At 40.4% G+C, this 27,866-nt stretch overlaps 1 protein-coding gene across 1 annotated transcript in view; it reads right to left on the reverse strand.

Annotated features, from left to right (window-relative positions):
- Window positions 1-27,866, reverse strand: part of LOC146320846 (whirlin-like) — a 176,023-nt gene that overhangs the window by 85,817 nt on the left and 62,340 nt on the right. Inside the window, exons 2-3 of the mRNA XM_084729256.1 lie at window positions 16,505-16,681; window positions 2,694-2,819 (exon numbers count right to left, since the gene is read on the reverse strand). Of these exons, the coding sequence (XP_084585382.1) occupies window positions 2,694-2,819; window positions 16,505-16,681 (303 nt within the window). The remainder of the gene's footprint in view (window positions 1-2,693; window positions 2,820-16,504; window positions 16,682-27,866) is intronic.

Consider the following 27,866-nt stretch of genomic DNA (forward strand, 5'->3'; position numbering starts at 1 on the left):
TCAGGTCAAAATTTCAGGCTGTCCAATAATTGGATTGTCTATGTGCAAATGATTTCCCCAATCAGCTGTTCTGTACTGTATGTTTTAATTTGCAAATACATTTGTCTATCTGCATGTGTCAGTTATACAGTATTTTACACCCAGCTTTATCTGTACAGAACAACAAAGACTCTGTAGAGAAGAGTTTGTGGTGGACGGATGTGTTAAACACAGGAATCCCCCCAAGGAGTCCAAGGTTCAAAACTTATTATGAGTATTATCATTACTGTCAGTTTTCAGTCACAGCTTGGTTGGATTTAGGCAGGAAAACTACTTGGTTAAGCATCTGCCATTAATTTTACCATGCTAACATGCTAAAGTCCTAACCCTGCTACACAGTACTGTAACTTCAGCATAATAATATTTTCATTGTGTGCATGTTAGCATGCTGGTCTTAGCATTTAGCTACAGGCACATCACAGGCTCACACAGAGAGCTTCAGACGGGGTTTTCAGTCGTCTGCCTCATGTGTGTCTGGGAGTCTGACATTTTTTCAGCATTCCTGCAATATGTGAGTCAATTTCACTACAATTCATGGGCCTGGGACAGGACAGGAAAATAATTCAACAGGAGCAGGCACGAGCGGGAATCATAATAAGGGTCTGTTTTTTATATGTAAAAATGTGCACAGTGTTGTGTGTGCATTGTGGCTTGATGGGAAGGGACAGGAATCATTCTTCCAGGATTGGGACTGGGCAGGAATTTCTTTGTGGGAGTGAGACAGGAGAGAACATGAGTGATCAATCACACCTGTGCCACCCTCTAGTCCATCTGACAGAACACAGGCTTCTATTTTAACATTTATTTTTACATGTCAAGTTTATTTTCTTTCATTTTACACACATGGCAATAGTGAACTTGTACTGGGCTCTGAGTGCTGCCAAATCATGGGTGACCTACCCTCAAAAGACCTTTTACACAGCAGCCATTTTGCCAAGAAATTGTAGGCTAAACACAGGTGTTATTAATAACACTCAAGGTGTGGCGAAATCCATCTTTGCTGTCTTATGCCAGGGGCACAGGCCTGTCCTGCCCTGTCCCGCTCCTTGCGCCAGCAGCACGCAGGAACATACACCTATCAGCTGTGGCCAAGTGTCTTGATTAATTCATGTATGAGTCCAGGCCGAACATGCATTAAACCAATCAAAAAGTCAGCTCTCATCACCTTTAAGAGGCAGGTGCACCAGGAGTGCAATTGTTTAATCCTTTTTCTGGATCCCAATAAACATGCAGACACAAACACTCCAGCTGCTCCAGCTGTCGTGCTGACTGATCTGTTAAAGATGATCTGACAGCTGTGATCCCGTCCTGTGTGCACTCTGCAGGTCTGCTGAGATTTATTTGGCTTTATAATTAGAAATACCAATTCCCTTTTCTATATTAGGGCAATTAACTTTTAGGACACACACGTGTGCACACTGTTTAACATTAAAGAAGGGTGTTTTGTGATTGTGGAGATGTGTGTGTATGCCTCAGTGCAAGACACACACACCCAAACACTTTTAACATCAATATTTACACTTTATCTCTGATAGAAAATATGTTCAAAGGACAATTTACTAATCCACACTTATGTGAGGGGAAAAGATTTTAACATAAATGAAGGTGTTTTGTGATTTTGTGGACATGTGTGTGCCTCGACTGAACGTGTTGGTTGCTGTCTTGTGCATTCAGACCTACTGCACCTCAGACTTTTTGCTTCGACCAGGTTTTACCCAGTTTAAAGTGCATGTGGTTTTGACTCCAATGCACTGGGCACAAGATAGCAAATGTGCCTGGCCATGCTTTCATTTTGCCTTCATTTTAGATCTCCTGCTCATGGCCGCACACCCCAGGCAAACAAACAACAACAACAACAAACTGTGCCAGTGTAAGATAGCAAAACCACCTGCACCACCAGTGCAACAGCTTTGCACTAGGCATAAGACAGGGCCCACAGGCTCAATCCAAAACTGCCCCTTTACACTCCCCCTAGTGGGCTATAAAGCCCTCCAACAGCAAGTCTAAAAAATGGATTCTCCTTCACTCTTGCTTCTCAACCTGTCTGCAGCAGGCTCACACACAAACAAACACACTCAGCTCACACACAGCTGGCCGGTGCTCACTAGCTGTTGCTCATTAGCTTACAGCTGCCTGTTTGGGGTGAATAAACACACTTCTCGCGAGGTGAAAATTCGCTTAAGTTTTGGTGTGAACCACACCAGTCAGTTTCGCTTCCCTCATCTCACTTCCTCCTCCCCCTGACCTCCAGACAAGCACAAACATGATTGGCTGGATCAGTGCTGTGTGGTTTGGTCTGAGCCACTTTGTGTACATCCCATTTACAGAGCCAGGGCTGTGAGGAAAAATCTCTCTTTTTTACCGAATTCAAATAGCACTTCCCAACTTTAAATGGAGCTTTCTATAGTCTCAGTACCACTAATAAGTCCAATACATTGGTCATGGATGTTTAGTTGCTGTACGAATGTACAAACAAACATAATCGCTGAGACAATAATGGCATTAAACCTAGAATAATTTGTTCTTCTTGATAACTTCAGGTAAGGATTCTTTGCAACCATCTCAAACACCTCAGTTCTTACTAGACTGAACATGTTGCGCAGGTTTTGTGGTGTAATATATCAAAGCTACAAAGACAGGTTGAGTCTGGGTACCTTTAGTGCACCAGCATCTGCAGCAGATCCAGGGTCCACTCCAGTGATGTAGATCCCCAGTCCGTACTCAGCACCACCCCTGATCATCAGGCCCAGAGAGCGACCGTCGTCCATATTCAGGTTTACCTGTAGGAGAAACATGACATTCAGTCAATAAACCAAACTGCTGTGTAAAAATGGGCAACAACATGAAGCATACTGGGGTCATATTTTGGTGTCTTAGTGCATCTTTTTTATTTAAGCATCATATTCCAGTGGCTTTACAAAGCAACATATGCATGTAACGATGCATTTCTTTCCAGCAAAAAATGTTTTTCAAAAAACTGTCATGATGCATTATGCAAACACTCCTCAACTGTAGTTACTGTGCTAATCTGTGTGGACTAAGAGCCTATTTTTTCCTGGCGAATATCATCATCACCTAGATTTAGCTATAGCACAGCATATATTCTTTCTTGCTACATCACCTCCCAAATATACTGACAGCTGCTGGCTTTCTCAGTGTTCCTCTTGCAGTGTGTGCACGCACCAGTTTATCAGTGCATGAAGAAAATATTTTTTTGCTGCTGTTGATAACATACCTGAGCAGCAGCAGAATGTATCTGTGCTATTTGACAGCACACCGGCGAATCATGTGGCGAATCCTGCAGGCTTTGAGCAGCTGTATGGCATCTAAACTTCTCACTTCCAGATTCAGATATTTCTTTGCTGCAAGTAATTGAACCAGACCTCATGACGTTAAGGTGAGGCACCTCATTTAAAGTATGGATGTGTGTAATTAGATAATACTGATGCGGTACCATATTCTAGGTAGGAAGTCAAGTCAAGCACCAGTCAATCTATGTTCCAGCCCTCATGTATGATCATGTCATGGGTAATAAGGGGGAGGGACGTCTGGACAACCTTGTTTAACCTGCAGTGCCCATCGCCAGTGTCAAAAGTAATATATTACTTAAGTAGATGTTTCAGGAATCTGTAGTTTGAGTATTTATTTTTCTGAGAAATTTTTACTTTTACTCCCTACAACACCAATATCTGTACTTTCTACTCCTCACATTTACAAAACAGGCTTGTTAGTTTAGTTTTAATGCATTTGAGGGGAATTATTGATTATTTTTATTTTGCATCACCGTGTGCTGCCTTTCCAACCCCAAAGCTGATTTCAACCTAAATGGATGGAACAGTACATAGAAAAGACCATTCACTGATGTATCCATCAATGCATATCACACGACAGACGTTACAAGACAAAAACAACATAAAAGACAAGATGTACTAAGATGTAACAATGAATGAACAATGAAAAAGACATATAAGCATAAAGGAAGTAACAAGACAAAAATGGTACATCAATAAATGACAAGACAGAAAAGATGTAACAATACAAAACAAGATGAAAACAATGAAAAAGATGTAAGAAGACAAAAATGAAGAAAGAGGCGCAACAAGCTGAAAATGACGTAAAATATGTAACAAGAAGTAATAAGATCCAACAAGATGAAAACAACAAAAAGACATAATGTGATGATAACGACCAAGAAGGCAGTAGGAAACAAAACCTAACAAATTAACATAAAGTAAATGAAAACAGGCAGGTAGCCAAACAGACATTGATACAATAATGGTCATTGTTGGGTGGGCAGTAGTACATGACAATAATGATATAAAATTGTGTTACACCTTCATTTTCTTGTCAGAGTTATGTATCTATATATATGTATATATATATATATATATATATATATATATATGTATATATATTTATATATATATATATATATGTATACAGCAACTATTTCCATCATTTCTTCCATCCACATTTTCATTGTGGGACTTTGAGGTTCTTTCAACATGTAGTTAAGTCAGTTATTAATACTCTAAGAGCAGATTAACTTCACTGTGGCATCACTGTTTTGTCCCAAAGAAGACACAACCTTGGTGATGTGGGTAGATCACATTTTAACCAGTTACTCATAAATTCCAGAACATTCCTCCATAAGAGAAACACCATGGGGCATTCCCAAAATGTGTGTTTGTATGTATCATTTTCTGTTTTACATTTCCAACATAAACAGTCTTTAATTAGACCCTTTCTAATGAGTCTTGTTGGGGTGTAATAATTTCTATGAAGTCTTTTGTATTGAATAAATTTGCCTCTGGCTTCTCTGATGCTTTCTCCGCTGCTGGAAAGAATTCCATCTCATGTTTTCTTGGCAAACGTACAACCAGGGTGTTTTTTCCATATAATCTGAAGATTTTTACAGCCATTGTAATTTAGCCAGGAACACAACTCATACCACTTTGATGCTTTACGATACATTGTTGGCAGTTGAAGGTACTGCTGTATTGGGTTTTTAACTTGTGGAATGTGAACTTTACCCTTAAGACAGTTTCTCATTTGTAAATACTTCCAAAGATGGTCATGTCCCTCCAGATTAAACTTCTCCCTCATTCTCTTATAAGAGAGGAAATGACACTCTTCAAATAGGTCATTTACAATTCTAATACTGTGTCTTCAGCACTGTGTCCAATAAACTGTCTGTTTGCCTATTTTTACTTTAGATTTGTACCATATGGATGCGTATCTCTGACTATTATGAGATAGTTTACACTTTTTATGTACTTCTGAGTACTGAAAGGTTTTTCAGTAATATTAGTACATTTATTGTCAAGAAGCTTATTATCAAAAACTCTCCTTTCAAAAGTGATGGAGCCAATACATGTTTGAAAATGAATTCAAATACAGCTGGAGTCAAGAAATGTAATAGCCACTTAACAAAACCAGCACAAATATGACAATTCTGAACAGATACTTTACAAACACTGACAAAAAGGAACATTAGCATTTTAGAACATAGAACAGCAAACCTAATAACCTGCTTAATCCAGCGCTTTAGGCATGATGGGAAATGTGGACCATCACTACTCGCCACAATTTTAAATATACATTGCAAACTGGAGCGGCACACTCTGCTCAGCCTACAGGTTGTAAAATGTATTTGAATATATTTATCTTGTGGCTTTTTATTGGACATCAATCTCTTGTTTATGCATGTATTATTGAACAAAATGATCTGAAGTGTAAAATCGATACTTCAGGTTGTGGTTACGCTCATGAGATACAGCTGAGACATAAGCTTGCATAGAGTCGGTGCAGACACAGGGTGGACAGGGACATTTATGGCAGTGTTGGGAAGGTTACTCAGGAAGTGAAATAAGTCACTTATTACTCCTTTTAAAAGTAATAATATTACAAGGGCTATAACTAATGAATATTTTCTGTCCATTATTTTCTTGATTATTTGATTTGTTGTTTGGTCCATCAAATGGAGAAAAATTTTGATCATTGTCTTCCAAAGTTCAAGATGTCGTCCTCAAATGTCTTGTTGTGTCCACAATCCAAAGACAGAGGAGTGAAGAAATCAAAAAATATTCACATTTGAGAGGCTGAAATCAGAATATTTGGACAAATTCTGCATTAAAAATTACTCAAAATGATGAATGGATAATCAGATTAGTTGGTGATTAATTATTGATTAAATGATTAATAGTTGGAGAAGTAATTAATTATGTTACTTATTATAGTAATTTATTACTTTTGCACCTTGGTAGCCTTGTTGCAGTAACTGTGATATAATCCCTTACACTACTTTTTGCTGGGTAAAGTAATCATATTACAGTAATTAGTTACTGGGTAATGCACTACTGCCCAACACTGTTTACATGGATGGTGCTGTCAAAGAACATTACCCTCATCCGTTTTATAATGACCTGTCATAGTTCTGCAGTCATCTTAACGAAAGTAGACCAAAAGCAGTGCAACCCATGACTCTACACTGACAGTTATATTAAAAGATAACCTGTACGTTGATAAATGACTGTAGGATGGAGAATAAATGGATGGATGAATAGCACCAGTAATATATGATGCAAGACTTGAGGAATAAAACACAGCAAGAAACTCAAACAAAACAATTCTCGCCCTGTTGCCCTTTTTTCATATAAGGATTGCACAAGTGATTGTTCCAATAATTAGTTGAGGAATTTACTCCACACACTGTCAGATTCCCATGTCGGGTCGAGCGGGGATCGTTTTGCTAGTGATGGGTGGCTGTGGCAACTCCCAACTGCTGAGCAGCTGAAAAGTAGAAGAGTTAAATGTGTTGAGATTCTGCAACTCGTGATATTAAAACATTAGTTTCCTCCCTGGAGGAGCTTTTACAGCAGAGCTGCTTCGGAGCATTCTGTGCCACCACCAAATTGTCAGAGTGCTGCGGCACAGAGTGCACCACCTTTAATGGGAAGGAGAGGAAATGATTGGATTGGGTGATTGAAGCCAAGGCCATCACACCTCCTCCTCCATCACTGTTTTCAAATAGATCACAGGAGCACAGCACAGTTTACTTCTGCCTCCAAATTACCAACACCGTGTGCACCTTTGACCGTGTGCCACTGATTAATATTCACTGCATGCTTTTAGGAAAAATCTCCTTCCAACAAGTCACTTAAAATCAACAGTGTGTCATTTAGGGCACGAGTATAATTAATATGTGGACCTGCATACTACTTCATTATGTAGACACAGACTGTACAATAGTTCTCTTATATTATCATGTAAATATATGAAGTTGTGATGTATAGGGTCCACTTTTTGTACACTATCTTATGCCACAACGACACTTATTCGGGAGGATTACCTCAGTACAGTGGCCAGCCATCCCACCCATCTAATTTAAAAAGAAAGAAAACAATACAAATATAATAAACTAAACTTAATAAAGGGAAGCACAAAATTAATTATGTAGATTATACATTAAAAAAAGATTTGAATTCAGGAGGATAAAACAACTCATAATGTAATAACCAGATAACAGAAAAAGGTCAATTAGATATCATGAATGAATTGTACTGACAATTTTTTTTTAAATTTGCTTTGAAATGTTAGCAGTCTCTTAATATATAATATAAAGATTGGAAATCCATTTGTGCATCATGACATTCACTGATTCCACAACCGAAAGGGCAACTCAAATCTGCAGTTACTATGTTTCAGTAGCTGCCATCAGGCTGCAGACTGCTGTGACCATCCTCAGTAATCTCTTGTTTAAATAAGCTCCTTGTGAACTCACCTGCTCCTGTTTAAATGTGCATATGGCGTATGTTCTCCCATATGCCAGTGCCAAAGACAAATTTACATTTTATGTGCATTTAATGGATAATATCTGGACCTGAATCTGAATGCTGGCTGTGTCTGGTTGTTTGTTCATTTATAGTTTTAAACACATACAAAACATCTGCGCCCAGTCACATAAACATCTTCACTTTCAAACTTTAATTTGAGAGGCTTTCACAGTAGTTACTGTCATGATGTACCACATGGACACCTCGGTTACCATGGTTATGCTTCACTTGCGTCATCATCATCCTTTAACTTTACTTGACAGCATTATTCTTAGTGTTAGCTAGCTTCTCCAAACTGGACAACAAAGACAAGACAGAAAGGAAAAGAGATCTAAACTGGACAGAATAGGAGACTGTTGTTCTCCCTGAAATACATACAAAACACAATCATATAATCCAAAGTCAATTTCACCCAGCAGAACAAATTCTGCACATAAGAGGTGAGGCTGAAAACTAGTACTGTTTGTGACCTTTGACCCCTCAGGCAGCACTGCATTAAAAACTGCATTAAAAACCCACATCATTGTATAAAGTATACTACACAGGCTCAGGAACACTTTGGAAAACCGTTGTCAATAAACACAGTTTGTCTCTGCATCTTTTGCTCTACCATGCAAAGAGAAGACTGCAGACTCCTCTGAGCCCGAGTTCATCTGAGATGGACAGACGCAAAGTGGAAAAGTGTGCTGTGGTCTGATGAGTCCACATTTCAGTCCACACGACGTCATGTCGTCTGGACTAAAGAGGAAAACGACCATCCAGATTGTTACCAGTGCTAACTTCAAAAGATAGCAGCTGTGATGGTATGGGGGGGTATTAGTGCTCATGGCATTATGGGTAACTGTCACAGCTGTGAAGGCCCCATTAATGCTGAAAGTTATATACAGGTTTTGGAGCGACGTGCTGCTATTCAGACGTCTTTCTCAGGGACGTCTCTACTATTTCAGTGAGACGATGCCAAGACACATGGTGCACATGTCCCAACAGTGTGGCTTCGTAGTAAAAGAGTTCAGGTACTAGACTGACCTGCCTGCAGTCCAGACCTGTCTCCTATGGAAAATGTGTGGTGCATTATGAAGCACAAAGACCCCGGACTGTTGAGCACCTGAAGTCAAATATCAAGCAAGAATGAGAAAGAATTTCACTTTCAAAACTTCAACAATTAGTGTCTTCAGCTCCTAAACACTGACAGAGCGTTGTCAAAAGAAAAGCTGATGTATCACAATGGTAAACATGATCCTGTCACAACTTTTTTGGAACATGTTGCAGGTAAGTTAATCAGTTTGAACATTAAATTTCAACTGTATTCAATTCAACATAGGTCAAAAAGTTTTTGCAAATCATTGTATTCTGTTTTTATTCACATTTTACTCAACATCCCAACTTTTTGAGAATTGACGGTTTGTACTAAAATCTCTGTAGAGGCGATAAACTTCTTGGTAACTCAGTCCTGAGGAGCTTCTACCACTGTGCGGTGGAGAGCGTCCTCTGCACCTGCATCACTGTGTGGCATGGCAGCTGCACCGCTGCCGAGAGGAAGAACCTGCAGAGGGTGGTGAAGGCAGCACAGAGGACAGTGGGGAGCAGCCTTCCTACCACCCTGGACCTCTATACATCACGATGCAGGGGGAGGGCCCTTCGCATCATGAAGGACCCCACCCACCCCGCCCACCAACTGTTCCAGCCCCTCCCCTCAGGCAGGCGGCTGAGGAGCATCCAGAGCAGAACCACCAGGCTCAGGAACAGCTTCTTTCCTGAAGCTGTCAGACTGCTGAACTCGAGCCATGCTCTATAGACCCCCCCCCCCAACTCTCTCCATCCCTCCCCACCACATACCTGCACCACACACACTTTACCACACTAACTCACTTTACTAAACATGTGCTCTTAAAATACTTGCTCATGCGTGTTTCTCTTAGACCTAGCATTAGCAGTGCTGATCTCAGCCTCTTTATCCTTGTATCTATTAGTCTTACTTGTATATTTGCCTTACTGTATATTGCCTTGTGTATATTCTTCTCTTGCCTTACTTGCGCTCTTTAAATACTTTGTTTTTAATTATTCATGGCTCAATCCCGGACCCGAGTACCAATTTCGTACCATAAACTGTAAAGGTGAGCTGGTATGACAATAAAGTACCTTGAATCCTTGAATCCTTGAAAACACTGCAGAGTTAACGCTTATTCTCTGTCGGTTTGTCCCGTCACAATAGTGTAATCCATTGCTAATATAGAAAATGGTGATCAGAACATTTGTCATTTTAAGCACTGCTATTCAAAAAAAATTTTCACAAAGGTGGCTCTAATTAAATAAATTGCTGAATATCTAAAGCCACTGTTGAAGATTTCTTAAACTAATAGTGTAATATAACTATGACAGAGTGATACAGATAGGAATTTAACAACCGTGAAATTCTACATTCACACACAAAGCCTCCTTTCAGATGGGAGGACTTGAATCTATAATCCTCACAGAGAGAACGGTTCAGTTGGCACGATTCATAAAAGAGAGAGCTAGCATATTGTAGATCAACCGCCTTATATCTGGCATGTTAACTGACAAAGATTTATGTGCTCTCCAAATAAGGAGCCAACAAATCATGGCTCCCTACTGTAGGAGGCCATTTTGCTTTTCAGGCCTCTGTCCAGAAGCTCCTCATTTTTAATTAGCTCTCCTCCAGGTCATCCAACCTCATCTCCATATAAGCAAATATAAGCAGTTTTCTGAAGTAAGCCTTGGCTCCTGTGCTGTAGCAATATTTAATAGAGCAGGTGGAAGGCTCTTGTGCAGCTTTTGGATGGACAGCACATCAACTGCAGCTTTTTGCTGCTGTCAGAGGCACTGGGATCGGCTGCATGGAGCTGCTGGCGCTTAGGTGCATCCTACGGTGGCAGCGGGGGACATCAATTTCGATTTTTCTAGAGAGAAATCTGTGGAGCAATGAGGCAAATTGACCTTTGCTTCAGCCCCATAGAGAAACACTGGTCTGCCTCAGTTGGCCATTGATCCTGTGAGAAGAGGAGAGTCAAGGATAATATCTAGATCTAACTGTAATTACCATGAAGACCTGAGTAAACTGAAATCAATCTCTGATGGACTGATCTGGTTTTCCTGATTTAGTTCATGGAAAATGCTGACCCTTATTTAAGAAAACTAACTTTAAGTTCTAATAGCTCTGCTGCTGAGTTCTTAAACCTTTCTGACCCAAATTCTGTACTTTCACTGTCACCCTGTAGGAAAACGTTTTAAAACACATTTCTAAAAATGTGAGTCATCTCAAACAGGGTTGATTAATGTTAAAGGTTGTTTAAAGCAACAAACGTGTTCTGAGTTTGTTACACCACAGAAACGTGTCATTGATCATCCAGCCAAAGTTGAATCATTAAAAAGTATTTAAAATTAGGTTCTGTTCTGAGACTCTGGGGGCGTGTCCACTCCACTGTCTCAACTGTTAAAGACCACTACAATCTGAAAACCACCTAAAACATGGACGCTTTCTCCAGCAGCTTTTTTGGACGTGTCCAGATGTGTTTGAGCCACCAGAGCCAGAGGACAGTAACAGGATCTGGTTGTTAGAACTGAGGTGAGCTGAAGTGAACTGTTGGGCCAAAGGTCTGTTTGTAACAGACGCTTAGGGAAGGTGACGGGAGAGGGAGGTGGTGATTGCATTGCAGTTATCATCTTTATCACGCCGAGCTGTGCCAAGCTGCACCCGAAATGGACCTACTCTGGAGCAGGGTCAAAGCGAGCCTGACACGCCTCCAAGTAGGCTGTGGTGATGTCTTGGCAGTCATGGCCAACCCATGACAGCCCTCCTCCTTTTGTAGCTTCTAACTGAATATTTATGTTGAGTCAAACCATATCAAGCCAGGCCGGCTCTGTGTGTGGAAAAGGGCAAATACAGTGTTAGGGGACCGTGGCTCCAGCATGTCACTGAGCCATGTTTCAGGTCCACCCAAAAAATCCTGAACACAGATGTCATGAAAAACAGTTTAATGGTCTATGTCACTATTTAGCGCTACATAGGTCTCAGTGTTTTCACATGTTTTCAGCAACTACGTTCTAAAATGTATAATGTGTTTGGAAGAAAAACTCCCTATTTCTTTTACGCAATTACAGGCCTAGAATTAAGTCTTTTTTAGGGCAAGGTCACTGGCGTTTAATGGCGCGATTAATAGCCCCATCAGATCTCACAGCAAGTTAAAACTCTATGTACTTTTGTAGTTAGCTAACATCATGCGGCAATAAACTTTAAAACAAATGTGCATTAATACTTACAATGTATGCAAAAGGAGGAGACCAAAGTTTCCCAGACCCACCCTGCTCTGATTTTATTGGCTATTATTCGTTGCCTTGGTTGGTTTGGGTCATTTGGACTGACTAGGTTGCACTTTATTTTACACTAGTAAGACATATCAAACTTTGTTTTCTATGAAATTAGACAAAAAGTAGAAATAATATGTTCCTTTTCATACAGTATAAGACCTTTCATTAGACCTTTTTAGATCCTTCTTAGACTTTATTAGTGGATAACTGGGAACAGAACTGTACTGTAAACTAAAGTTTATGGTTTCCCACAATTAGACCCAATTAGACTTCCTTAAAGTGTCATTTTGGGTGACATTACAACACAACTGTACTGTAAACTAAAGTGTGTTGTCCCACTGTCACACACAGACAAAATATTCCTCTGCCTCTATAACTGCAGCCTTTAGTTGGTAGATCTGGTTCACTTATTGTTTTAAAATGGGGAAGTAACAGCAGGAAAAATATGATTTAATTTACAGTGCAGTTCTGTTGTAATGTTACCTAAATTACAACCTAAGAAAGTTTAACAAGAGTCTAACAGTTGGAAACAGTACACTTTAATTTACAGTACAGTTCTGTTGTCTTATTAGTGTGCTTTAAAATAAAGTGTGGCCATGAGGAAACCCACAACTTCCTTTCAAGGGCAAAATGGCCAGTTCAAAACAGGGCATGTGGGTAGTTGATTTTAGATGGGGCATTATAGCCATACTCCAGGGCATCCATGGCACTGGCCAACTGGGCGTGGTGTAATTCCTTCCTAAGAAGTTACTAATAATACAATTACAAATGCTTTGCAGCAGATGAAACAAGGTAATTGTAAAATGCTGTATAACCATTTTAGATCACAGTTTATTTTAAGACTTTAATTCATTTTGGAATAGAATTCTTGGCTCATAAAGTCATATATAAAAAGTGTAAAAAGCCTTTTTGTTCTTATTTTTGTTTAGTGCAGACCTGGCAGCCATTAGGGCACAGGCCTCCTGATATTCAGCTTGTGATGTCTGTGACTTTGTAGTTTATAAAGTCTGCAGGCAGCAGTGACATGAACATGGTTCCACAGCCTTTAATCATAGTGGTGTACTCAGGCCATCAGAGCTCCGCTCACTGTTTTGCTGCTGTTATACAGTATTTCAAAGTCCCACCACGACCCCAGAATCCAACCTTTGGGCACTGAAGCCGCTTTCCCCTATTTGGAATGATTATCGTCACTCTCCACTCCCCGCTGGGCTGAGCTTGGTGTTTCCTTGTGGGGACTGATGAGGTCAGAGCCTACACGCCAAATACCAACTCTGTGCATATTCTGCATTCACTAAATGTGGCATGAGCTGGCTGACTGCAGCCCTGTCTCACAAAAATGAGGCTTGTACACTATTAATTTGCAACAGCACACTTTTTGGCAGAAATGCTGCCTTAACTCCATGTTTTATCTTTTTGCCAAGTTGCAAACATAACACACTGGCAATAAATGTCTTTTCCTTACAATATCTGCTCTTTCCATGCAATATCCACTCATAACAACTAGAGCATGGTTGAACACCAGGGGTGTTTCCAGACTTTTTTTGACACAGGTGGCCAAAGTGGGGCACCGACTTATGCAGGGGTGGCATGTAGCTTGTGCACATTTATGTACCATTTCTCATATCTAGTTTAATTACTTTAGAGTATCTTATAGTTTCTTGTTGTTGTGTTTAAAATTTGCATTTCAGAGCTAAGTAGTCCTTGTGTTGGCCCAATTTGAAATTGGAAAACTGCTGTAGTCAAGTTAATCACAGCTCTGATCAATACATGAAATAAATTGTACCAATGATAGGATATAAGATGTGTTCTGGCCAATGGCTTTGATTAATTAGTTCAGATTAGTTTTTAAATTAATCAGAAATATTCTATGGTAATTTCCAGTTTATGAAATTGAACCTTAAAAACTTTTCATGACCTCCCACCTGCAGGGCCTTCATGGAGCACCAGGGGCCACAGCCCACATTTGGGAATCACTGATGCATTCTATGCATTGGGTACTCAAAATGCTTGTGTGAGGAAGCCTCAACTCCCTTTTGTATTTGCTAAGCCTTTGTTTTTGTTAAGCAAGGTGGACAGATTCACTCACACAACTTCTTTATTTTCTTTATTGAATTTTTAGTTTAATATTAACATACAACCAATTGTACTCAGCATTAGAAACACACTTTTCTTAAGAGTCTATTAAAGTAATGATATAATCAAAGCCAAAACCTGTCAGGGTGTGAGTCCTTGTGGAGGCCATCTTGTCCTGGTGTTTAAAGAGGAAGCACGCCTGAAAAATAGTCCTTTTATGTGCTGCAGGAGTAGGCGGATTCTCTGACTTGATTGGCCAAAGGGTGAGTGATGAAATGACAGGTAATTAAGACAAATACTGTGTGATACTCAAATGATTTGATTATTTCGAGTGTATGGTATTTATGAAAATCTACTGAAGAATGAAATGAGGCTTTGTTGGTTTGAGCAAGCTAAGAAGAACAATATATATTTGTGATTAATCTTGTCAACCTCCCTCCTGCAGAGCTGACCTGATAGGCCAGTTTGAACTGGCAAGGCGGGCTCTCATGCTATATATGAGAGAGCACTGAGAGAGAGGGTGGACTGGTTTAAGAAGAGCAGCACCAGATTTGTTCTAAGCTGAGTACTAAAAAGGAAAAGTGTAATGTTAAGTAACCTTTTTTTTTGTTTTGTTTTTTGGAGACTGACAATAAAAGTTTGCCGAATTTTTGCAGCAAAACTCCCTGCCAGCGTCATGTTTTTGTCCTCCTCTTGTCTCATCATGCTTCCCTGCACCTCACCGTGCAACAGCTTGGTTAAAGTTTGTCTTACTTAAAAAGACAACACTGACTTGAAGCGCTTGACAGGACATGTTAATTCACATTGTGCTCATGTTTCCTAAAATAACCACGAGGCATGCTAACCTCACTCTGACCAGCCACCATCCACCCTAACCCCCCCGACAACTCGCATGTGTAACAAAAATGCAGTACGTTATTCCCTTGAAATTAGGCTGTCAGAGAACATAATCTGACCAGCAATTATATTTCTTGTAAATGTATACAGCAAAAGAAATTAGGAAACTGGTTCTATTAAAACTCAACTGTAAACTGTGTTGAGATTCAAAATATCCAACAGACATTAATAGTATTAGGAAGAAAGCAGGTTATTGTACTGCAGTTGGCCTTGTGGCCTACTGTACACCTGCCTTTGAATGTCTGGCCTCGTCTACACATACTAACCATGAGACCTCAAAAATAGATATCAGAAAATTTAGTTTAGTGTCGAAACCAGTCATTCCTAAACACTGGGTCGGGTCACAGGAGATTTTAGTTGGGCCCCCAAAGACTGAACAATTCTGCAAATTTAAGATTTATATCTACAGTACACCTTTTATAAAGCATTTAAAATGTCTATATTATTTTAGTGATGAGAGGAAAAAACAAGAGGCTGTTAATTCCATCTAAATGCACTTATTTTGTGTCATTTATGAAGCAGGCTAAAATATCCTACGTTGTTTTCCTGATAAGAAGAAATAACAATGAGATGACCTGTAAGTTATTGATGAAGCTGTGAATTGGGTCGTGATGGTTTGTCATTTTTAAAAAGTGGGTCCCAGATTAAAAAGGTTTGGGCAACACTGTTCCAAGAGCCAGGTAGCCTTACTGGCTAACTCTAACCAAGCAGTTTTTGCACCTAAACCTAACCAAACTGCGACCATTTTACAACACAAACCACATGTGTTATGTCACGAGTTATATCACATGAGCTGTGGAACGTAGTGGTACTGCCGGTTCTCTCCACCAGTAATATTTGTCATTTTGGGAGTAACTGACAATTGACCTATTCTTGCGTTTTGGTGTGAGGAAGTGTTGGTAAAGATGGCTTATTTTTAGAAAGTATTTTACGAAGCAATCATCGTGTAATGGTGAAAGATCTATTCAATCAGAAAGCATGGTCACAGGTGTATTTTTCAGATGACTCAGTCTGAGTAAATCTTGTGTCTGGGAGTCACAGGCTTGTGGTGGGTGACTGTCGTAGGATGACTCTGTCTTCCAAAATGTCACAACAGCAAAGGTCATGATGACTGTCCTCAGAGAGACATGTCCTGAACTGACAAGAGCGGGAGGACAATTACAAAACCTGCAACAGTCCCTTTGCTGTCAGAGAGTACTTTCTTTTAAAGTCTGTGCTGTCTCTGTTCCTCAGATGTTTTATTCATTTTGCATCACATCTTCTATAACTCCTTTATATACTGGACCTTTTTTCTCTTGTGCCACCGCAGACACACAGACACACATTGTTCTTACCGTCCTCTCCTCCATGCTGTGCCCTTGCCTCTGGTTTGCCTCCTGGCTGTCGGGCGGCGGGGAGACGCTCCGGCCCTGAGGGTCCACCCAGCTGTATACATGGTTGGTGATGTAGCCTCCAGGGATCCGACCCATAGAACACACTGACATGGCCAGCGTCTTGCACCCCTTCAGCACCTGTAGCAACAGGGGATGGTAAGTGTGAATGTGTTACATACAGAAGACTTCATGACCCCATGCAGCAATGCTTTCACTCTCTTGTAAAGGCCTAATAGACCCAACAAACCCAATGCATTTAGTCTTCTGTAGCAGAGAATTGTAGCCTTGTACATAAGGAAGTAAATGATGGCTCTGTGTGCTGGCATAATTTTCTGAAATCTTTGGCAGAAATGCAGAGAACAACACTTTCACTGATTTGGTTTCTTCTTAATTCTAAAGGTTTTGACCACATACAATGGATCCATGCTTTAATATCTCCTCAAAGAGCATTTGCAAAATCTTGTTTCTGTTGACCTCCAGTGGTTTCCCTTTGTGTAATCCTGGATATGTCAGCAAACCCTTGATATTACTGTTGGGTGTAGGTTTTTTTTCTTTAACATCAGGAAACTACTAAGGCTAGCAAGTAAAGTATGAGTGGAATTCTGGCACCTTCCAGGGATGCCTGCAAGACAACTGATGCTGAAATTTTTTTCGAAACTCCCATCTATGTTCTATGGCAACATTTTTAAAATTCTTTCTTTGTACAATATCTTTCCTAGGCAGCTATGATGTGGTTAAGGTTAGAGAAAAATTGATACCAAGCATTAACTCTTCAATCCCACTCCTAAGAAGTGAGATACCTTGTAACATCCAGGACATTTCTTTCCAGCACTGGCACAAAACATTACAACCCAGTGATGAGTGCATGGCCAATATTATCAAGCTCACTTTCATTCTCTATCTAAATTAGGAAGTGAGTTGCTGCCTCAAGTGAATAAGTCCAAGGATCTCTGGATCTTGTTCACAAGTGAACGCAAGATTGAGAGTGAGATGGAGAGGCAGATCAGTGCAACGTCAGCAATAATGTGGGCATTACACCAGACAATTATGGTGAAGAGAGAGCTGAAAGAGAGTGGAAGGCAAAACTTTCGATGTACCACAAAATCTATGTTCCAACCCTAACCTGTGGTCATGAGCTTTGGGTAGTGACTGAAAGAATGAGATTGCAGATACAAGCAGCTGAAATGAGTTTCTTTTGTAAGGTGGCTGGGCTCAGCCTTAGAGATAGGAGGGTCAGGAGCTCAGACATCCAGAGGGATCTGGAAGTACTCCTTTGTGTTGAAAGTCCTGAGCGCCTCCACTTTTTTTCCCGGGCATTTCCAACTGGTACGAGATCCCAGGGTACATGTAGGGAGGGACTACCTTTAATAGTCTGGAAAAGCAGCAAAAAATGGATGAATGGATTTTCATCCCTTGTGTTTGGCTGGCTGGTAGTGAGCAAGGCTTATCAGATATACAGTGTTTCCCCAATCCTGCTCCTCAGAGCCCACCGCCCTGCATGTTTTAGATGTTTCCCTGCTCCAACACACCTGATTCAGATGATCAGCTCATCATGAAGCCTCTGCCTGATAACCTGAAACCTGATAACGAGCTCATCATGTGAATCAGGCGTGTTTAAGCAGGGAAACATCTAAAACATGCAGGGCAGTGAGCTCTGAGGACCAGGATAGGGGAAACACTGGTTATGTGTATCAGTTGTGCTGCCTTGGGAGGTGGTTGACTTTGATGAGTTCTGTTTGGACTAAGAGAGAATCTATAAATGTTTGGAGCTTACCTAGAATCAGCATCAGTGGTTAGTTCAAGACAAACAACCTGCTGCCAGCCAGCCTTTACTTTCTTTCCTTCAGTCAAGTCCTTTCATGCCCACACACACACACACACACACACACACACACACACACACACACACACACACACACACACACACACACACAAAGACTGACCGTTTTGTCATGGCTCAAACAGATGCACAGGGTATCCAATAGCAGCTGTATGCAATCCACAGGGCTTTCAAGTGACTTTAATGTAAGTCCATCTACAGCTGTATGTGACAGAGTGGGCTTTGGACATAAATTAAAGAAGAAGATGGTCTGCATCTGGAAGAAGTGGGTTGGTTGGACGGCTCAAGCACACAGGACTTTTGACCAGGAGACCAGAGTTCATGTCCATGTAAAACTGAAATGTTACCAAAAGTTTTAAGGTAAACAACGTTACGTGCCTCATGTGAATTTCATCTTGTGACTTGCTTCATTGACATGATGAGACGAAAAAAGGGCTGAGTATCATTAATCAATACCTTTAAGGTATTGATTGAAATAACCCTCTACCAAGTACCATCCAAAGTTCTCCAATCAAATTATACCAGCATCCAATCCTTTTGGTAACCAGATCTAGAAAAAAATGACCAGCCGATCACCACAAGTGTTCTTCATAAAGACTAAGTACTCCAGTGGTATCTGTACCTCTTTAAAGGCACCGGTATTGGTACTATCATAGTTTTTTAAATGATACCCAGCCCTAAGCGTCACATCACACACACCATCACATACTAACCACAACCCAAAACATCTTTTTCTAAGTGTATCCAAGTAGCTGTGTTGTTCAGTAGTTTTGGTGAGTAAACATAACCAAAGTGCAACTGTTTCACAATGTTAATCCTGTGCTAAAAAGGCTTTCTTGCTGTGTCTCATAAAGCTACTATCTTGTGCATCAGTATGATATCCAAAGGTCGCAAAGCATGATAAAGTGTGGTATGTTTAGGATTTATATATATGTTTATGGTCAACCACTAGTGAACGTTGACTTTGAAACTAAATGGTGAAGTGCAGGATTATCCAATTGAAATATAATTTGAAGGAAAGTGGGCTTGCCCAGGCTACCACACAAACAATATCTGCACCCACAATCATCTGCCACCAGCTTTTTCCAGCAGATCTGTCTGTTATTTGTTATTTAATCTACCAAACAGTGACTGAGAGACAATGCCCTCCTGTCTGTTGGTGCAGATACATTGTGTTGAACCTTTGCCTGGTGCTGAATCACTGGAACCTTTCATCATTTCTCCTTGAGTGATTTCATAGTCCTTTCAGCTCTGCTATTTAAACCACTGAAGCTCCCTTGCCTCGTGCATCTGCTGTCACATCATTTAGCTGTTTTACGGGAGAGGCACAGAATTAGCGGGGGCTCTGAGGCCACAGTGCTGACTATCGCTGTGACTCACACAGACGCTGGCGGAGACGCAACAAAGACACCAGGAAACAGAGAGATCGAAGGTCAGGTCTTACATGGAAGAGATGGAGTCTAGGGTGAAATATCATAATTGGCAAAAATGACTAAAACTAAATCAAAGTCAGCTTTGGAAACAAAACTTATGATGAAACATTCATTCATTCATTTTCTGTAACCGCTTATTCCGTAAGGGTCGCGGGCTGCTGGAGCCTATCCGAGCTGACATTGGGCGAGAGGCGGGGTTCACCCTGGACAAGTCGCCAGTTCATCACAGGGCTGACACATAGACAGACAACCACTCACACTCACATTCACACCTACGGGCAATTTAGAGTCACCAATTAACCTAGAATGCATGTCTTTGGACTGGAGAGAACCCACGCAGACACGGGGAGAACATGCAAACTCCGCACAGAAAGGCCCTCCCCCAGCCGGGGAGCTGGGGGATCGAACTCACCTTCTTGCTGTGAGGCGGCAGTGCTAACCACTGCACCACTGTGCTGCCCTGATGAAACATTATGTATGCAACTTACATAACATACAATTTAGTAACCTACATAAATTATGTGACTTAAAAAGAGGAAAGTGTTGACTTTTGGTTTCAAACTGAGCACAAAACACTGGGCCTCATGCAAGAACAATTTAATATTTTTTATCTTTCTCTTACTCTTTTTCATACAAAGAGCTCATAAGAACATGTCACATCAGATTCAACACTTGTAACTTCAGATAACTGTGTAAATGATCCATCTGTGTGTATCTGACTGCACATGCATGAGACTAGTAAATTAGCATAATTAACACCCCTATAATGCTGCGCTTCCTGCTCCATATGTCAGGAAGTGTTCACCCATTAAAATAGCATTAAAAAAGAAAGAAGATAAACCTAAAGAGTTTGGAGTTTGACGTCCTGCTTTCAGAGATCCATAAAGGTAAATCTGTCATTTTAACAGCGTCAACAGTAGAATTAAAAGACCTGCTAAAGAAAAGAAACGGGAAAAGCAAGTGCTCTTAATGCCGTGTTCCCTGAGGGTTGTACTGTCACTGAAATAAAGAAGAAATGTCTCATTAAGAAAATAATTTCAGAAGAAAAAAATGACTCGTAAGGGGCAATCGATGACTGCATTGAGAGGAGAAGGTTAAGGGGAAGTTTTCATCACAGAGACAGAGGACAGGATAAGTGAGGATGTCCACCTGGACAGAGACTTCATAAACCTGCATGTGCAGATATATGACCTGACAGCAGGTAATAATAGATCACTGAATGAAGGATGAGAGGCTTTATATGTAAATTTATAGTTATAATTTGAAATTTAGTCAAACAGAATAATGTAAACATAATTATTAAGTGTAATTTATTTTTCAAACTCAAAATGTCTTCAAACTAATGAAATATACAGTCATTAGGGAAAAACTTTGGTGTGGATACAAGCAGACTGACTGTACAGGACTTGTATGGCATGTCTAGAACACTCAGAAATTGTTTTTGTATCTGAAAGAAAATTCAAAATACAAGAAAACTGGTATATGCAAGTTCTCCTAAATCACTCGTACGTACGATGTGAGAACAAATCTGTTTGTATAAGCGGTTCTCACACGAAGCCTGTTATCTCCTAGGTGAACGTTCTTTCTGCTCACATGACTTTGACTGCACATCAGAACATAACGCTGGAGGGTTGCCTCCAGAAATGACTCTAGTGGAGGACCTGCAGCGTCAGAGTTTAAAGCACAGGGCACCGACCAAACTGCTGTATTCAATTTTTAGTTAGTTAGTTCACCCCAAAATGAAAATTCAGTCATTATTTGCTCACCCTCATGCTGATTGAGGGTTGGATTTATTTTGTTAGTCCACAAAACTCTGCTGGAGTTTCACAGGAAAACAGTGTTGCAGAATCTCCAAAACAGTGGAAGTGAATGGTGACCAGTTTTCAAATGTAAAAAACAACAAAAAAAATCCTCCATACTACACATGTGGCATAATCCAAGTCCCCTAAAGTCCCAACAGGCTGTTTGCACACCATCACACCACACACACCCCATTCAGACAGTGTGCACATGAACGTGGCTCCAAGCTAAGGATCTACAGTGAAGATTCAGGCTAAAAACATGGTGTAAATAACATTTTTTGAGTCACCTTGGCACGCTGGGGCTTTAGGAGACTTGGATTACACCAGACAAGCAGTATGGAGGCATTTTATGTTGTTATAAAATCATGGAGATTCTACAACACTGTTTTCCTGTGAAACTCCAGCAGTGCTTTGTGAACTTTTGTAGACTGATTTTTTATTTTTGGGTGACTTATCCCTTTAAAGGAGCATGTAGTGACTGGGGATGCAAAAATGAGTCCAGCAATCCAAATAGTGAGATGGAGCCATAGACTGTATATTAAATGAGTGTAATCCTGTTCAATGAAGCACACTGAGAGTTTCAAAGGGGCAGACCGCGGCTAATGCTTGTTTTAACAGCACTCCCCTCTGTGACTTGAAACTGGACTGGGGCTTTCATTGGTAGAGACAATATTAAGTGTTTTTGTGTCCCACAATTTCAATGTCTTTTTGTTTTGTTTGTTTGAAAATGTGTGTGTAATCCAGTGGTGACACATCATACATTTTTCATTGTCTCCCACATTCCAAACAATGTGGCTTCAAAACGGTCGGTCTGGAGGATGTGTGTTTGGACTATTTTTAGTCAGTGTGATGTTTATCTGAAAACAAGCGCTGAATTTCTGCCAATCTACGTCAACATGAACACATTTGTCAGTTTGAGACATGAAAGCTGCTTATTTTTTGCCATTTTTCTGTCCCCGATTCTTTCACCGTCCCTTTTTTTTTCTGCTCTTTTCCATCACTCTGGTCCTCAGGAAGCTGTAATGACTGATCATGTCAGGGCACCGTGGCTGACGGACACTTCAACGTGAAACATGGCTGCAGTAGCAGGGGTCGGAGTCGAGATGGTTCTGCTTGCAGGATGGTCCCCATAGACATCTGGGCAATGTGCCACCCTGTTTTTAGATTGTCTTTCTTATTCTCTGCAACTGTCCACCGTTGGGGTTTCATTGTCCCAGAAACCAAGAAAATAAACCAAGAAGGTAACTGGCCAGATTTAAACAGTGTCTGGAGTCTGCAGCTGCCATTTAGCGTTTCATGTGATTTATGATGTCTCTGTTTTCCTCTCTGTCACAGAGCCAGATATGTGCATCACCACTGCCCTGATCAGTGATCCTGAAACCCCGGATGAGACTTCAGACCACAGCAACCGTGTCTCTATCCAGCAGCCCTGACCCTGAGTGAAACTGATGTTATTGTAACTTTAGTAAATGCAAATTAACTCTTTTCGAGCACCAAAGTCACACAACAAAACTAACTAGTGATGGGAATTATGGTTCAGATCTTTTGGCTCTGTTCCTTTCCAAGACAAAAGAACAGCTCATTATTGTTTTTTTCTTTTTTTCTTTTTTTTTTTGTTTTAGGGAGCAGGAGTTTATCCGTGAAATAATTAGTAAAAACACAGCTTATCAAAATAATAATACATTTTGTTGCAAAAGGCCCACACTGGAGCCCCTGCTGATGGCATGATTGATGAAGGATGGCGTGTGTGTTGCCAGTGAGCAGTGTGATGAAAATATCATTCTATTCTCACAAAAAGCAAAAAAGAGACAAAAAGAACGACTCACACCATCGACACATCACTAAAACAAATAGGGCTTAGTTTCCCAGAACAATAGCGCTACATGCATCTTAAGCTGTACCTTCAGGTCTCCCTTTAGCTTACAGGCTGTTTCCCAGAGTCTCCTCACTCACAGTTTTAGCTTTATTACACCAACATTATACTTTTCAAATGGACAGCTGCAGTACAGTTCACGTCTGGACTACTTGCACAAATTACATAATTAGTTTAAAATTAACTTCGCAAAAATGAATTATGAAAACAACATTTCTGTGCAGAACACATCATGAGAATGTTTCCATTTAATGTCTGTTCATAGCCTAATAAAATATAGGACCTCTCCATAATACTAATCTAATTTTTGTAATGTAGCTAACTGAAGATATGGCTTTCCTGACTGTCTGGTTAGGCTATAGTCGCCTGAACCCCAGACTGACCCTGAGAGCTATGCACACACACGCAGGCACATATGTACGCACACACGCGTACATACAGCAATTAAACATGGATCAGCTTGTAGAAGAAAGCCATTCAGCTCTATGATTTATCCTGGCCTTTCAATAAGCCTCAGACTTTCTTATATGTCACAAATAATTCTCTGTTTAATACTTTGTAGGCTATAGGTTACATATTTAGTGGAACTATCACAAGGTCACATTTTCTCGGCCGATTCCGATTTTCAGTCTTTCTAAGAACTGTAATTGACAGAATTCACAAACATTTCTTTTCTTGTAAAAATTTAATTGTATGTTCATAGTAAGACACTGACTATTAAATATTCATTAAATACTATTTAAATTTTTCTCCAAAGTATAAGGGACAGTCTGGGAAGTTCCTTTGCTAAGGTATACCTTAGAAACCTTGGTAGAAGGCTAAGGTGCATTGATACTGAGAACCCCACATCGAGGCAGCAGTAGACCAGCAAGTCCTGAGATCTACAGGGTACAATTACAGTGTTTGGTGGCTTTGGAGAGAGCAGTATTTAGCTCAGATAACAGTAGTTTCCCATCATAAAAGGCTGTCTGACACCAAGGTAAAGTGAAAATATAAACATAAATGTATGGAACACTTAAATCATATTTGCCAACCCTTTTCATCACCTGTGTTTCCTCCCGGGTCACAACTGTCCTGTATTTCACCCGATTTATATTAAATTTCCACACCTTTTGTTCCCTTCTCATTATCACAACCTGTTTCTGGCATCACTGCACAGCACGTATAATCTCTACCACTCAAAAAGCTGAAACAACAACACAGCTACGCCAAATTCACGTTTCTACAGGAAAGCTTTGAAGAAAAAAGGTTTTTGTTTTTTCATAAAATCTGCTGCATCCTAACCCACTGTTGCAGTGTGTTTGTTATTTTATTATTTTCCGTCTTTTTTTTATTTTTAGTCTGGCTTTTATGATTGAAATTCATCTATTTATTAATTGTGTATTTATGTAGACATCTTAATCTGTTTTCATCATTTATTCTGTGGATTGTTTTCATTTTAATACCCTACTATTTGAATCTTTGTTTTACTAATTTCTATACAAGTCCTCTCTTTTAGTATTTTATTTTGTGTTCTTAACTTTTTGCTATATCTACTGTTTGGAGTTTACACTTATTTATTCCTTAATTTTAGTTTATTTTTCTATTTTGATTTTCTATCTTGCCCCTGGTGTTTCCTCATTTATGACAGTGTTTCCTCAGTTCCTGTTTTTAATGAGTGCTGTTCTTATTTTACTGCTTTTATCAATTACAGTCATTGTTGTGGGTGTGTGTGGGGTTTTTGATTGTTTTATTGTGAGAAGCACTTTGTGTTGTATGAAAAGTGCAATATAAATAAAGTCTGATTGATTGATAGATTCTTTTAAAGTCACCAAAATACAAGAAACAAAGTCTGAAAATCAAATTAATGAGGCCTCAAAGTTGGCAATTATGATTTAAATTGATACAGACGTTTTTAGATGGCCCTTTTTTTTAAGGTAGCAATAATAGATGCAATAATAGGGCCTTTCAGATGGTGCAGTTTGAGCTGTGCTCGTCGCAGTGTTCAGCACAACATGTGCAGCTATGTTGGATGCAGAGGAAATTTGTCATGGCACGGCACAAACCATTGGAAATAACAGGTTTCAGAGGTCACTGGTGCTGTTGTTGCATTGTTTCTGAAAAATAAATCACTGTTCTTGCTAACCTTGAGACCTCAGACACTTTCATAGACTTTGTTTCCTGCTTTCTATTGACTTTTAGAGAAAGAAAATTCAAAAAAATCCTAAGTAACTTATGCTTCTTAGCTGGAAAACACAATGGGAGCACCGCATTTAGCCTTACCTAGAGGTCCAATTTCAAATGAAAATTAATATATACAAATGTTTTTCTAAGGGTATATTAGGCTGAAAAAATCTGCCACTTTACGTTAAAACTTTACATTTAAAAAGAAAGTGTGGAAATTTTTAATAAATTGGGATAAATATGGGGGACTTGTTACCCCACAAGGAAACTGAGAGAGGGCAATGAAAATTGTGAGTCTCCCAGGATAATCAGCAGGGTTGTGACCAGGGTTGAGCAATCTTTTAAAAATTTCCAATAGATCATCGTCAGTCTGTTCATCAGCGATTGAGAATATCTTCGTCCGTCCGTCCCATGTCCTCGGAGATGTGCGCAAGCAGAAAATTCCCTATGTTACGTACGCTGTGTACATTCACTACGCTCAGTACACAAAATAAACTCAAAGTTTCAAGAAATTGAATATCCTCACACTTACTTTCCTTTTAAAACAGAAACATCCAACTTTCACCTTCTGAATTCAAGTCTCTCTCTTTTACTGAGCCAAGACAAGCTTCATTGTCCCGTTGACGCCTGATGAAACACACTTGAGTCAAATTTGACAGAAAAACATGTAAAATTCATCAAAACCGTCTCTGTTAGTCTGTCCACTTTTCTGACAATCACCAACTCTGGTTTGGTTGAATGAAATCCTTCAGTCACTGCGTGAAAAGAGTGTAAAGAGTCTGACTCTGCAGGCTGTTTTCCTCTCACTCCTCACCCAGCTCAGAGCACTCATGGTCCGTCTGGGTGGGTTGCCCCAAAAATCAGCCAAAACACCCCCCAAAACAGTCCAACCATCAATAGGCAATATGTTCGTTCTATCGCCCAACCCTAGTTTGCAACTATGCCCATCTCTGCTGACCATGTCCACAGCAAAACATCCTAAAAAGTCTGAACAACTCCTTTTAGCGCTATAGTACGATAGCTTGTACTGATCAACATGCTGAGTGCAGAACATGAACCTCCCTGTATCCTATAAATCCTCCCACCCACCTTGACCTCCTTCCTATGACCTCATGTTTCCTTCAACATGTATTTGGCAAAGTAAATAAAACATACAGCACATGTATCATATTCCTGAATATTTTGTGCTCATGTCAGTATCACTACTTCTCCTTCAGTCCAGGACTCAGGTTTAACCCCAACCTGCCTCTGCTGAAGTGTCCTTGAGCAAAACTCTGAGCCCCCACTGGCTCTGCAGCTGACCACGGATCAATGAAAAATTACATTATTAATAATAACTCTTCCCTCCTGTCCACCACAATCACTGAGGCAGAGTATTTTATGTGTAAGGCCCGTCCTCTGCTTTGCTCTTCACCCTCCCAACGATTTGGTGATGTGAGGTTTATGGATGGCTGTCCCTGCAGTGTTGATGGATGTTCAGTGTGTGTCTCAGCGCTGCGACTGCGATGTGTCATTCCAGCGCTGCTGCGGCCATAAATCAGCGCCCACTGAGCTTCTTTATCACTGCCAAAAGCAATAGACGCCCTGAGAACTGTGTGTGCTGAGTGGAAGGGTCAAGACGCCCCACCACACACACACGTCCCCACTTATGAACTCCATCACATCCAGACAGGATGGATTTTTAACACTCTGCACTGTTCTAAGAGACTTCACGGCATGTGTGTCCTCAGAGCTGCACACATGATGATGATGGAGTCAGGTGAGATTTTCAACTAAATTCACTTAGTCAGCTTTGCCTCCAGTCACCAACAAACCGGACAGGAGGTCCTCACCTGTGCTCCTCTCAGTTCTGTTTAGCAAATTTAGCTTAGCCTCCTCCTTGCTCAAAGCTTTTCAGTGTAACCATTCTCATAGCAGTCACTTTTATCAAGTGTTTTTCTGTGCTTTTTACAGCCCATGTCATTAATATGTACATCTAAAATCTCTCTCCCTCATGTGGCATTGTGTTGCTGCCGCACCACACCACAACAAGATAAACAGAACATTCATTCATTCATTCATTTTCTGTAACCGCTTATTCCGTAAGGGTCGCGGGCTGCTGGAGTCTATCCCAGCTGACACTGGGTGAGAGGCGGGGTTCACCCTGGACAAGTCGCCAGTTCATCGCAAGGCTGACACACATAGAGACAGACAACCACTCACACTCACATTC

Source organism: Lutjanus erythropterus, chromosome 10 (genome assembly GCF_056507025.1).
Source record: "Lutjanus erythropterus isolate fLutEry1 chromosome 10, fLutEry1.hap2, whole genome shotgun sequence".
NCBI classification, from domain to species: domain Eukaryota; kingdom Metazoa; phylum Chordata; class Actinopteri; order Lutjaniformes; family Lutjanidae; genus Lutjanus; species Lutjanus erythropterus.